This window comes from Carlito syrichta, unplaced genomic scaffold (genome assembly GCF_000164805.1).
Source record: "Carlito syrichta isolate Samal-C Ts95f unplaced genomic scaffold, Tarsius_syrichta-2.0.1 Scaffold135850, whole genome shotgun sequence".
Lineage (NCBI taxonomy): Eukaryota > Metazoa > Chordata > Mammalia > Primates > Tarsiidae > Carlito > Carlito syrichta.
Genome location: NW_007079946.1, coordinates 101,264 through 113,612, shown reverse-complemented (window position 1 = coordinate 113,612; position 12,349 = coordinate 101,264). Strand labels below are relative to the sequence as shown.

The following is a 12,349-nucleotide window of genomic DNA, read 5'->3' as shown; positions in this document are numbered from 1 at the left end:
TTCCGCTGCCCAGGCGGGTCTCGAACCCGCGGGCTCAGGCAATCCACTCACCTCAGCCTCCCAAAGGCGCGGGATTACAGGCTGAGCCACCAAGCCCGGCTTGAAATGAATTTTTTAAGTGCCTCTGCATACAGAACTTTTGAACATTCTTTTTAGGTCTTTTTAGGTCTTTAAAAGTGAATTTAATTGCCAGTTTTGTTCCTTTCCAAATTTTATTATCTGCTAACTTGTAGTGAGTTCAAATTTGATTTTAGTAATGCATTTATTATTATTATTTTTTAAACCATGTAATTTTAATTTGCTTTAATTATTTAAAATCTGTCCCATTGGGGTGCCTGCGGGTACAGATTATTACACATTTTCTTATCATGTTTCTTGAAAACCCAGAATTTGTTTTGAACGTTTACAACTTATTCCTCAAAGGAGAATTGTAAAACAAACAAATAACTAAATAAAGCCATAAACAGCAATGCCAGGTATCCCTGGGACTCTGAGGGCTTCTTCCAAGCTGAGTGTTCTCAGCCCTCCTTGAAGCCCGCTTTTTTTTTTTTTGTTCTATGACTTTCCAATGATGCCTACAAAATGGCCTGGTACAAAACCTTTTTAGAGTGAATAGACCACGTAGATGTAAAAGGATCTGTTTCTACTTACTCCTAATTATGAACAGGCAAAATTGTCAAAAATCCTCATGAATTACTGAACAGTAGCCTTAGTTGTAAGATGTGAACAATTCAATGAGAGTGGTTAGGTCTCACTCTATGCTCCACAGAGTGTGCCCAGTACTTGACCTGTCCCTTAGGTGAAGTACCCAGCTTACAAGGTGACTTAATCAGGTGGGAATGGCCAGTTCCCATGCCTTATTAAGTCCTGCAAAGTAGTCACCATTTAAAGCTTTACCAGTCTTGTAAGGGGTGTGCTAGTCAGGCATAGCCAAAAAAGCAAGCATTAGTGTTATCTAGCGTTACAATTTAAAGTAGGGACTTAGCATACGTTACATGACTTTAAGAGATTTCCCAACAATTTTACAGGGACAAGCAGTTGGTTACGATCTTAGACAAGGCCTAAACCTTTAGAAACAGACTTACTTTCAACTAACCTGGCTTTTAGCATTTGAAAACAAGAACAGTTTATTCAGTCCCTTATTTGCCAGAGAAAGATTACAAAATTATTCTCTCCAAGGCTAGTATTAATTTGCACTGAGTTAGCAAAAGGCTAAGTAGCATATAAGAGACATTTCTATGTTTCTTTACAGGTGGATTAGAATGACAACTCCTTCAGAATTTATGAAGGAGAGCACAGGCTAAGAAAGGGAGGGGGTGTGGTCCCGGGAAAGAATTCAAGATAACCGGTAGCACTTCACATATGCAGCAGGCAATTTTCCCACAACCTTAACAACAAAAGTCAGGAATTTTAACAGTGCCAATGGGTTGGGAGAAACACCACACAAATAAAGGGAGGGAAACATAAAATGACATAAAGAAACATGTGCCAATCAAGTTTTTAAAAGACAACATGTCCCACCAAACAAAACACAATAACCCAACCAGCTTATAGCAGGTTCAAAACGACAGACACACACAGACAAGAGAATGAGGGGCATAGGAAACATCTACTTCGTTCCCTTCCAGCCATACTCCTCGTGAAGTTATCCCAGATACCTCTTAGCAGTTGGCAGGTTGGTACACCCCCAACACAGACTAACTTTATGCAGAGCGCTCCCGCCGTCCGTCTCATTCACACACAATCACCCAGCACATTCTTCAACCCTCCCCCCTAATCCTAGGAGTCTACGATTTCATCTTCAGACAGTGTTGCCTTCCCCTGCCTTTCAGCCCTTTCCTTCAGGCTGGAGATGACTAGCGGACTCTGGGAGGTGATCAAGCTCCCCTTCTGCCATCCGTTGGCAGGTCTCTGCAAAGGCCTTTATTCCTACCCTTTCTGTCGGGTGGTCTTTCTGTCCTTTCCGTCCGGGGGTCATCCTCGTGCCAGTTCCTCACCTCTTGGGTCCCTGTCGTGCTTTCGTGGTCCCAGCCTCAGTGTGTCGGGAGGGGCCTCCCTCCTACGGATCAAAAGGTCCATTGCGTGCCAGGCGAGATCAACCTTCCCGTTGCCCTGGAGGCCGTACCCCGATGACAGCGGAAGTAGAATACTCCATCTCTGAACTCTCCTTTCCCGGCCAGCTCACCAGAATAATGTAGCGGGAAGACAGAAAGGCCGTGACACTGAGACTATTATAGGAAGTGGCAATGTTATTATGCCGGCGGGCTCGACGGGCTAACACTTCCAGGTCGAGCCCTCCAGAACAGGAGAAGAGGGGTCTTTTATCTTTGTTTGGGTAAGGGAGGGGGGTCATGTTGAGGGATTACACATTTTCTTTGGGATTTACAAGGTTGTATTCAGCAAAATAAGATCTTTCAAAGAGCCAATGGTCTCCAGGAAATGCAGGGTGAGTATGGTTGTAAATCATCTACTTCAAAAGAGGGGTTTTGGATAAGTCTGTGAATTAGTTACCTTTTTGCATGTCCATGAAAGCCGTTAGTCCTTAGCTATTTGATTTTGCCCAAACAAAACTGGTCTGGCGGGTTTTCAGAGTTTGTCGATTGATTTTTTTTTTTCTTTTTTTTTGAGTTGGAGTCTCACTCGGTTGCCCAGACTGGAGTGCAGTGGCTGCTCCCGGCCACCGCAGCCTCGACCTGCTGGGCTCTGGCGATCCTTCCGCCTCAGCCTTCCAAGTAGCCGGAATTACAGGCGCGTGCTACCACGCCCGGCTGATTTTTTGATTTATTGTAGCGATGAGGTCTCGCTGCCCAGGCAGGTCTCGAACCTGCGGGCTCAGGCAATCCACTCACCTCAGCCTCCCAAAGGCGCGGGATTACAGGCTGAGCCACCGAGCCCGGCTGTTGGTTGATTTTTAAATGGAATACTTTTAACTGATACCAGCCCCCTCTCTGCCACAGATTTAGACTGCAGACCCTTTCTCAGAAACACATCAGCAGCCACACAACTATGTTTCTTGTGAAATATTAACATAGGAGTGGGGACACCAAGGTGTCTGTGTCTGGGCCAGAATTGCCAAACAAGGCCCAGTCCTTGGTCTAGTTAATCCCTCAGCCCTGCTGTCTCACAGCCTGATGACTCGGTACTTGGAAGGGCTGCTGATGGTGACAGCAGGGACTGCAAGAGGCCAATCACTGACCCTGTCTTCCTGGGCCAGTTTCTCCCCAGGGCCCAGGGTTTCAGCCTCATAGTAGCTGTCACACTGTTGGCCAAGAATTTTATTACAGTGCTTAAGTTCTCTTTAAATGACTCCATTGTCATGTTAGTCTCCTGGAAACACATCAGCCAAGAACATCTGGGACATTTTCGGTATTGCTATAAATCTTAAGTGCCGAAGTACCTGAAAGAATAGTTCGGCTCCAGAGAGTTGAGTTAGCTGTTACTTCAGTGGAGTGGGTGGGAGGGAAGAGAATTATTTAAATGTTTAGAAAAGGAGATAAATATCTCATGAGATTTTAGAAAACAGCATACAGGGGTTTTTTGTTTGTTTTGAGGGCTTAGATATGATCCTAAAATCGTTACGATTTAGTCTTTTTTCCCTAGAAGTATATCACTGTTTATCATACTCAGTAGATTCGATTTGCATGCCAGTGGAAGAGGTATCATAATTTCAAAGTAGATGGAGGATTTTTTCCAGTTATGGGACAGGAAGTAAGACCTTTGGGGTAGATGAAATGGAAATGCCCAGATGGCTCCCTCCGCACAGGCCCATGGTCTTCGTGAAGGTGTTTGAGGCCGTCGGCCAGGCGGGAGCTAGGGGACTGGAGGTCGGAAGTACAGCAGAAGACCGGAAGCTTGATGAAGCAAGACGGCAAGTGCGTCGATTGCGATAAGAGCACAGAGCGAGGCCGTGAACCTGGACTCTGACAGTTCTCTGCTGTCCAGTCCTCTGTTACCAGTACCCCCAGCCCATAGAGCGTCGTTTAGTGTGCAGTGTGGCAGCAGGCACACGGTGCTGCAGCGAGGCCCGCCACGCTGCTGATGGCAGTCAGGAGATCGGCTCGGAGCAGCAGCATTGCTTAGGCCCTCCTGTTAGACCCTGTGCTGCTCGCTCACTGTTCCTTATCCTGGCTCATCATAATAGCCCCTGTGAAGTGCAGAGATCCTCATTTGTGGAGTCAAATCACAGGAGCCAGAAGCCTCATCTGTGAAGACATTCAATGACTGACTGAGCACACACCTAAAACGCAGTCGTGGGAGGAACCAGGATAGGCCAAAGCACAGGGCCTGTTTGGAGAAGGAGGAAGCGAACTGATCCCACTGTGATTCCATTGTGGACTGTGTAGTCACATAACGGACGGCGCTGTGATGGGTGCCTCTTGGCGGTGTGGGGCAGGGTGCTCTGGCCCTCCTCATACGGACAGACTGCCATGGCAAGCAGACCTTTGCAGCTCAGGGCCAGCGGGCCCCTCCTCCATCATCCTCCAAGGGAGCCGGTGCCTTTTCTAAAAGGGGCTGCATGCTTCCTGTTGGGGCAGATGCAGGGGCTGGGGCTGAGTGGTGACTGCTCTTGTTGGCCAAATGTGGGGTGTCTTTCACAATACAGTTTCCTTAGAATCTCAAGCTTCTGGTCTGTACTGTGGGCTAGTAACCACAGCCAGGGGATATTGTTGGTATAAAAGTCATGCTTTGAAGGCATTTGCAGCATTATTATTTTCTGTTAGGAATTATAAACCAAATCTCCACCATTGCTAGAAATCTGGAGTTTCTGAAAAAATCTATCAACTCAAGATAGTTTTGTAGGCTATTTTTCTAATGGATGAATGGAAGGGAACAAAAGAGAAAAGTAATTATTTAAATATAGCAGTTTTCCCTCTGAAATCTGCATAAACAGTTATTCTTTTCTAAATCTCCCACCAAACACAATTTTCTGTATTTTTTACATGAGATACAAACATTGCTCTCTTACTGTCTTTTCTTTTTTTCTTAGTTTCTCATCATTCCTTGCTTAAGCTTTGAGATCTTAAAAAATATTGTCTCCATTTTTCTTCCATTAACTGTTAGTTAGGATTTTGAACAAGATGTTGATGTTATTGTTTGGTATCTAGCCATCTGGGTCAGTTTCAAGGCTTCTCCCCCCGCTAATGTTTTCTATTGTGGTAAAATGCACATAACATAAAATTGACCATCTTAGCCATTTTCAAGTATGCAGTTCAGTGGTGTGAAGACATTGCTAATGTTGTGCAACTGTCACCACCATCCATCTCCAGAGCATCCTGATCTTCCCCAGCTGAAAGTCTGTATCCAGTCAACACTAACTTTCCTGTCCCCTTTTCTCAGGCCCTGGCAACCGTTCTACCTTCTGTCTCTATGAATTTGACTCCTCTAGGAAGCTTATATAAGGGGAATCATTCAGTAGTTGTGACTGGGTTATTTCATTTAGCATAATGTCCTAAGGTTCATCCATGTTATGTTGTAGCACAAGTTGAGATTTCTTTCCTTTTTCAGGTCGAGTAATATTTCATTGTGTATATATCCACCATATTTTATTTAATCCATCCAATTTATTTAATCTATTCATTGATGGACATGTGGTTTGCTTCCATGTTTTAGCTTATTGTGAACAACGTTGCTGTGAACATAGTTGTACCCTGCCATCAGATCTTTTGTGTGTATACCCAGAAGAAGAATTGCTGGATCATATGATAACTCTATTTTTATTTTTTTGAGGACTGCCATATTGTTTTCCACAGCGGCTTCACCATTTTACGTTCCTACCAGTAACACACAAGGGTTCCAGTTTTCCACATCCTTGCCAGCACTTGTTATTATTATTTTGTTTTTACTAGTATACAGTCTACCGGCTGTGAGCAGGTCAGTTTCAAGGCTTTCTTAAAATGTACCTACTCTGCTGGCAATAGATATAATGATGTAGTAACAGATGATCTTAATAAGGATTTTTTTCTCTGCAGACTAAAACTAGTGTTTTGGAGAAAGATATGGAGATACAAGAATTTAACCTAGAAAAGGTATGTACTTTGAGACTGTTAAATTATTTATAATTAACTTTATAATATTTATTAATTTGTTATAGTTATATTAAGCTTATACATTTATGTAGTTTATTTATAAAAGTTAACATCTTTATTTATAGTACCAAAAATGAATACTTTACACGTCCTACGGCTGGGAAAATTGTTAAGCAAATCACACTATATTCACTTGATTGAATATTGTTGTTTTTTTTTTTTTTGAGTTGGAGTCTCACTCTGTCGCCCAGACTGGAGTGCAGTGGCCGCTCCCGGCCACCGCAGCCTCGACCTGCTGGGCTCCGGCGATCCTTCTGCCTCAGCCTTCCAAGTAGCTGGAATTACAGGCCTGCGCTACCACGCCCGGCTGATTTTTTGATTTATTGTAGAGATGAGGTCTCGCTGCCCAGGCGGGTCTCGAACCCGCGGGCTCAGGCAATCCACTCACCTCAGCCTCCCAAAGGCGCGGGATTACAGGCTGAGCCACTGAGCCCAGCTTGACTGAATATTTTACACTCATCTAATAAATGATGGTTTTGTGACTACAACACCAATGATACGGTGTAAATAGGAAAAGCAGGGATATATGTGTTCTGTGGTTGTAGCAAGGTTTTAAAAATGCATAAGAGGAAAGACTGGAGGAAGTAATCCAGCTGCCGAGAGTGTCAGTGGCTTATTCTCTTCTTTCTAAAACCGAGTCTCTGTGTTTGAAGCTGCTGTGGTGGATGGTTTCTAAGTTGTGTAGGGCTGCTTCGAGAGGGGTTTTCCAGCTGGAATTATCGCGCTTGGGTGATGGCTTGTTTTTGAAAGCATCCTAAAGAGGCAGATTTCTGCGTTGGTTCCTGGCTCTGTCACTAGTTTGTGTGGAGGTAATTCTTTGCTTCAGCTTCTGAGTTAAACATGGGAGAAAGGCATCATGAAGCATGTTGCCGTGACAGGAGAGCCTGAGGATCTCCTTCAGCCACACACAGGGCTTCTGTCCCGCGTGCTGTTCTCACAACATGGCGTGCCTAGAGTGAACTGTTCCAGGGCTATGTTACTTTCTTTGGTGCTGTTGGAGTGCCCCGGGGTCTGATTCTGTTTTGTGTCCACAGGCTCGTCTGGAAGTGCATCGGTTTGGGATCACGGGTTATGGAAAAGGAAAGGAAAGAGTCCTGGAACGGGAACGTGCCGTCATGCTGGGTGCTAAGGTAGGGGCTGCGGCCGCCTTTCGCCTGCAGGTCGAGGCAGACCAAGCAAGGGCAGGGAGCGCAGAAGGCAGACCAGAGCAAAGGACACTGGTACGCTTTGGCAGAATAAAAAATGATGGCGCATTTCCTTCTTTCATTTCAGCCTCCCAAAAATAGTTATGTGAACTATAAGGTTTTGCAGGAGCAGATCAAAGAAAAAAAGGCAGCCAAGGAAGAGGAAAAAAGAATGGTAAGTGCAGTCATCTGTGTCTTTATTAAACGAAATAGAAAGGTGGATGCGGTTTGCCACAGGGCATGGCGGAGGTTGCTGCTTGGGAAGCAGCTGAGGCACCAGTGCGACAGGATTGTGTGCTCTGCACTCCTGTGGTTCGGCTGCAGCTGGTGATACCAGCCAAGTAGTCTATGCCATGTTGACATGAAAAGTTGCTTTGGTGCAGCAGACTCCTGTTCTGGTAATGCAGGCTACTTTGATCTTTTTCCTATAATTAAAAAAAAAATTTTTATTTTACTTTTTTTAAGAACATGGGCACCTGTGAAAAGCCACTAGGGAATAGATATTACATTCCCTACCTTCCATCCAAGATGGAAGTTTGACTTTTCAGTGTAAAACTATCAGTCTTACTGTGAATAACTTTTTACATTCTTAAAAGAGTTTTAGGGTGAAACATTGGGACTGTTATGCTTAATATGTCCACTTGCAAGAAATATCAAAAATAAATGGCGGGCAACGCCCTTGGGTCCGGTCCCCTTGCACTGTGGGAACTTTTCTGTCCTCAAAAAATCCTGCTTTCTCACTTAATAAATAAATAAATGGTATCTCAGTGGTTTTTGCTCACACACCTCTTGCCTTATTTTGAATCTCTGCTATCTGTTACTGACAAATTATCTTAAATTCTGAAATCAGGCCCAAGAAACAGATCTTTTCAAGAAAAAGAAGAGGAAAGGGCAGGGAGACAGGTGAGTGATTCCATCAGGAAGGAGGGTTGAACAATAGCTCTGAAAATGATTCTTTGAATGTCTGTGGTGTTTCAAGTGCTTCACTGTCTCTCGTTTATCCTAATCAAACCCTATGAGGGGAAAATAGGATTTAGTAAATTGTCCAAGATTAAACAACTTTTATAGAACTGAATGAGGAATTCATTCCGAACTCTCCCCTTTCCAAAGATCAGACACCTCAAGTGAGTGACTAGTGGAAAAGCTGCAATTTACATTTTTAGCAAAAGACCTCTGTTTTTCTACAAGAATGTGGCTATGCCAGTATAGCCCAGGTCTGTATTGCCTGTTTTTTGACGTACCACAAGGCAGAGCACCATGATCTTGGATAATGGACATGGATTGTGTTGCTTTATGCTTGTTTCTTGGCTTTGTTCAAGTGCCTTTTTTTCTCTCTTTGAGTTACTGTTTCAAAAGTGACTCTTTGTGTCTTGGCCTTTTTTCTTAGACTCCTAGTTTGCTTGCATATGCTGTAAAGTGGTTGTTCTAGCCACAGATGTGTGTCTATTGAATGCCCACTGTGTGCTAGGCACACAGGTGCCTTAGGTGTTGGTATACAGTTGTATCCCTGTCCTTGAGGAGCTTACATTGTAGTGAGGAAAAACACCCCAGAATGCACAAACAGTAAGTAGGGTGATGTCAAGTCCTGGCAGGTACTTGGAGAGGTTGAAATAGAGCATTGTCAAAGAAAATCAGGGTGGGGGATGGTGAGCTGGGAAGGCACTCTAAGGAGGTGACATCTAAGTTGAGAATTGAGCAAAGGGGAGGGGACAGCCTGGAAAGCCTTGGTACCAGAACATGCCATGCAGTGCAAGGGCCCTGATGCAGGAAGGCAGGTGGCGTGTCTCGGGGACACCAGGGAGGCCAGTAGTGTTGCGGTGGGGTGGCGGCTCTGCGTGGGAGGGGGCCAGAGTTTGCAGGCCAGGCTGTGCTGGCCGGGTTGGTGGTGCTGCGACGCTTGTTTGTAAGCTTAGCTATTTATAGTACCTTCCTTTCACTTTAAATATAGGACATCCAAAAAGAAGAAGTCGGCTCCCAGTATTTTGTTCAGTGGACGGAGTGGACAGGCTGGAAAATTCAAAAATGGGGCGTTGATTCTGAGCCCAGCCGATCTCAAGAAAATAAATTCTTCCAGAGTGGCTGAATGAAGTGCTGGATCAGACAGAAGCGGAGCGGGAAGGCCCCCTGCAGGCGGCGAGGTGATGACTCCACGTCTCATAGGCTGCCTCTCCGTCTGGACAAACACGTCACACGGAAACAGCATTTCCAGTCGCGGAAGGGTCTGTCCTGTGCCGCTAGACACGTAGGGTCAAGTGCGAGGAGAGTGTGGGTGCCCCGCACGTGCCCTGCCGCTTCACACTCCCCGGGTTTGGTGTGCTTGAGTGTAACAGTGCTCTTTGCAGTCTTCTTGTCTTGCAAGTGCTGATAATTTCCATTAAATTGCCTTGCGGTATTTTTAATGATCTAGTGCTTTGGTATCACGAGAGAACCAAGAGGCTGGTAATATAGCAGTTGTTTTGTGGAAAAGCAAATTTTAGCCTCTTTTACCTTTATAAGAAGTTACATAAATGAAAGGCAACTTTTTAGTCTGTATGACTGTGACTGTTAAGTAACACGACAGATAATTTTGACTGTCTTAGTGCCTATATTTAAGTGGATGTTGTCTCCCTCAAAATTGTTACCTCACGCAGCTGTACGTATATTTTTAATGGTAGTCCACTTGCCTAAAGCAACAGTAATGTAAAGCTTGTGACACATTAAAAAGTCTCCAGTGATGGTAACAATTTTGGCATTTCTTTTAATTGCCAAAAAAATTTAGATCCAAGCCTAGTAAATAATACAGTTTTGGTAAATAAACCAGAAGAGTATAAATGGCTGGCTTTGTTATGTTGCTTTGTTGACTCTGAAGGCATTGGCAAATGAGGAACTCACACAATGTTTTGAATAGTGCTAGCAAAATAGGAATGGATATTTTGTTTTCCAGGTTTATTTTGAAAAGCAGTACTTGTTAGGATATATATTTTGGCACTTTCTAATATTAACTAAAGAAAAACAATGTAGATTATCTCAAACATGCAGCAAGCACTAGAAAAAAATCTCAGGAGCTAGAAATGACCATTAGAATGGGCACTGGGCTAGTTTAAGCTCTTGTCTTCTTCAACAGATAGTCTGGAGATGGAGGAGCCCCACCTCCTATGAGCCACCATGGTTCAGGCAACAGCACTTGGTCAGAAACTGAACCGGAGCCCAAGGGAGTCCATTTCGGAAAAGTATGTGCATTCCAAGTATAAATTACTAAGCTTGTTTTTATTTTCACTTAGTTTTTTTTTTTTCCTTTTTCTTTTTTTTTTGAGTTGGCGTCTTGCTCTGTCACCCAGACTGGAGTGCAATGGCTGCTCTCGGCCACCGCAGCCTTGACCTGCTGAGCTCCAGCGATCCTTCCCCTCAGCCTTCCAAGTAGCTGGAACTACAGGCGTGCGCTACCACGCCCGGCTATTTTTGATTTATAGTGGAGATGAGGTCTCGCCAAGTTGCCCGGGCAGGTCTCGAACCCGGGCTCAGGCAATCCACTCACCTCGGCCTCCCAAAGTGCTAGGATTGCAGGCTGAGCCACCGAGCCCGGCCCAACTTCTACTTTTTTCCCTGTAATCAGGAAGACCAAGTGACGTCAGAGATAAGACCCCCAGAATGTAGCCATCTGTAGCCAATCAAATCGCTGAGGCATAGGCACTGATCACACAAGGAAAATGTCGTCATTCTACTATAATTTCTGTCTCTGGCTACATAAGAAAAGCCTTACCTTCTCCACTGTGGAATGCTGACTGCACGCGTTTGGAGTCGGAGTCTTCTGGGTGGTCCTTATCAAGCTTTGTGCCACAATAAACTCTATACTTTATCATGTTTTCTGAATCTCATTATTTCAGGTTGACGCCTCCATGCAGTTTGGAGGAGGGGGTCCCAACTGTCACTTCAGTGGTGAGGATGTGTCCCTAAACTGGTTCCACCACACAGCCTCCGCCCTGACTGGGTCAGGTGTGAGCACATGACCCAATCGGACCAATGAGGGTCTGTCCTGGACTTTTGCTCTTTCCGTGGAGGTCTTCAACATGGAGGGACGAAAACCTGAGGCTCTGGGGAGAAGGAGGTCACCCTATGGAGAAAGCCCACCTAATAGTGAAGTCAACCCAGGAGAAGGCTAAGCAGAGGATGGAGAAAGATTTCAGGGGGGCTTTGAGGGCAGGAACCCAGCAGTTCCCGAAGGTGGATACACCCTCCTGGACTTACCAGGACAGCAACTGCGGGTCTCCATGTTGCTTGTCATTGAAGGCAGGAGTTGGTCGTTAGCCGCGGGAGGAGTCCCGCCGCTTTTCCCCACCTGAAGGTTGAGATTCGGATTTCAGGTCAAAACATCGCGGAGGTATTGACTGAGACTAGCTGTTTCTTTCTTTTTCTTTTTTTGAGTTGGAGTCTCACTGTGTCGTCCAGACTGGAGTGTAGGGGCCGCTCCCGGCCACCACAGCCTCGACCCGCTGGGCTCTGGCGATCCTTCCGCTCAGCCTTCCAAGTAGCTGGAACTACAGGCGCGCGCTACCACGCCCGGCTGATTTTTTGATTTATTGTAGAGATGAGGTCTCACCAAGATGTCCAGGCAGGCCTCGAACCCGCAGGCTCAAGCAATCCAGTCATCTCAGCCTCCCAAAACGCGGGTTTACAGGCTGAGCCACCTAGCCTGGCTGATTTTTTTTTTTTTTTTTTTTTTTAGTTGTAGTCTCACTCTGTCACTCAGACTGGAGTGCAGTAGCTGCTGCAGCCACCGCAGCCTTGATCTGCTGGGCTCCGGCGATCCTTCCACTCAGCCTTCCAAGTAGCCGGAACTACAGGCGCACGCTGTCACGCCCGGCTGATTTTTTGGATTTATTGTAGAGATGAGGTCTCGCCAAGTTGCCCACGCAGGTCTCGAACCCATGGGCTCAGGCAATCCACTCACCTCGGCCTCCCAAAGTGCTGGGATTACAGGCTGAGCCACCGAGCCCAGCCAGAAATGCATTTCTCTTTTTTCTTTTTTTAGTTGGAGCCTTACTCTGTCGCCCAGGCTGGAGTGCAGTGGCACGTTCATGGCCACTGTAGCCCCAACCTGCT

At 45.5% G+C, this 12,349-nt stretch overlaps 1 protein-coding gene across 1 annotated transcript in view; it reads left to right on the top strand.

Annotated features, from left to right (window-relative positions):
* The window catches only part of CUNH1orf131 (chromosome unknown C1orf131 homolog), a 21,835-nt gene extending 11,750 nt beyond the window's left edge, over positions 1-10,085 (top strand). Inside the window, exons 4-8 of the mRNA XM_008049625.2 lie at positions 5,970-6,026; positions 7,121-7,216; positions 7,359-7,445; positions 8,121-8,173; positions 9,219-10,085. Of these exons, the coding sequence (XP_008047816.2) occupies positions 5,970-6,026; positions 7,121-7,216; positions 7,359-7,445; positions 8,121-8,173; positions 9,219-9,357 (432 nt within the window). The 3' untranslated portion in view covers positions 9,358-10,085. The remainder of the gene's footprint in view (positions 1-5,969; positions 6,027-7,120; positions 7,217-7,358; positions 7,446-8,120; positions 8,174-9,218) is intronic.
* The last annotated feature ends 2,264 nt before the right edge of the window (positions 10,086-12,349 follow it).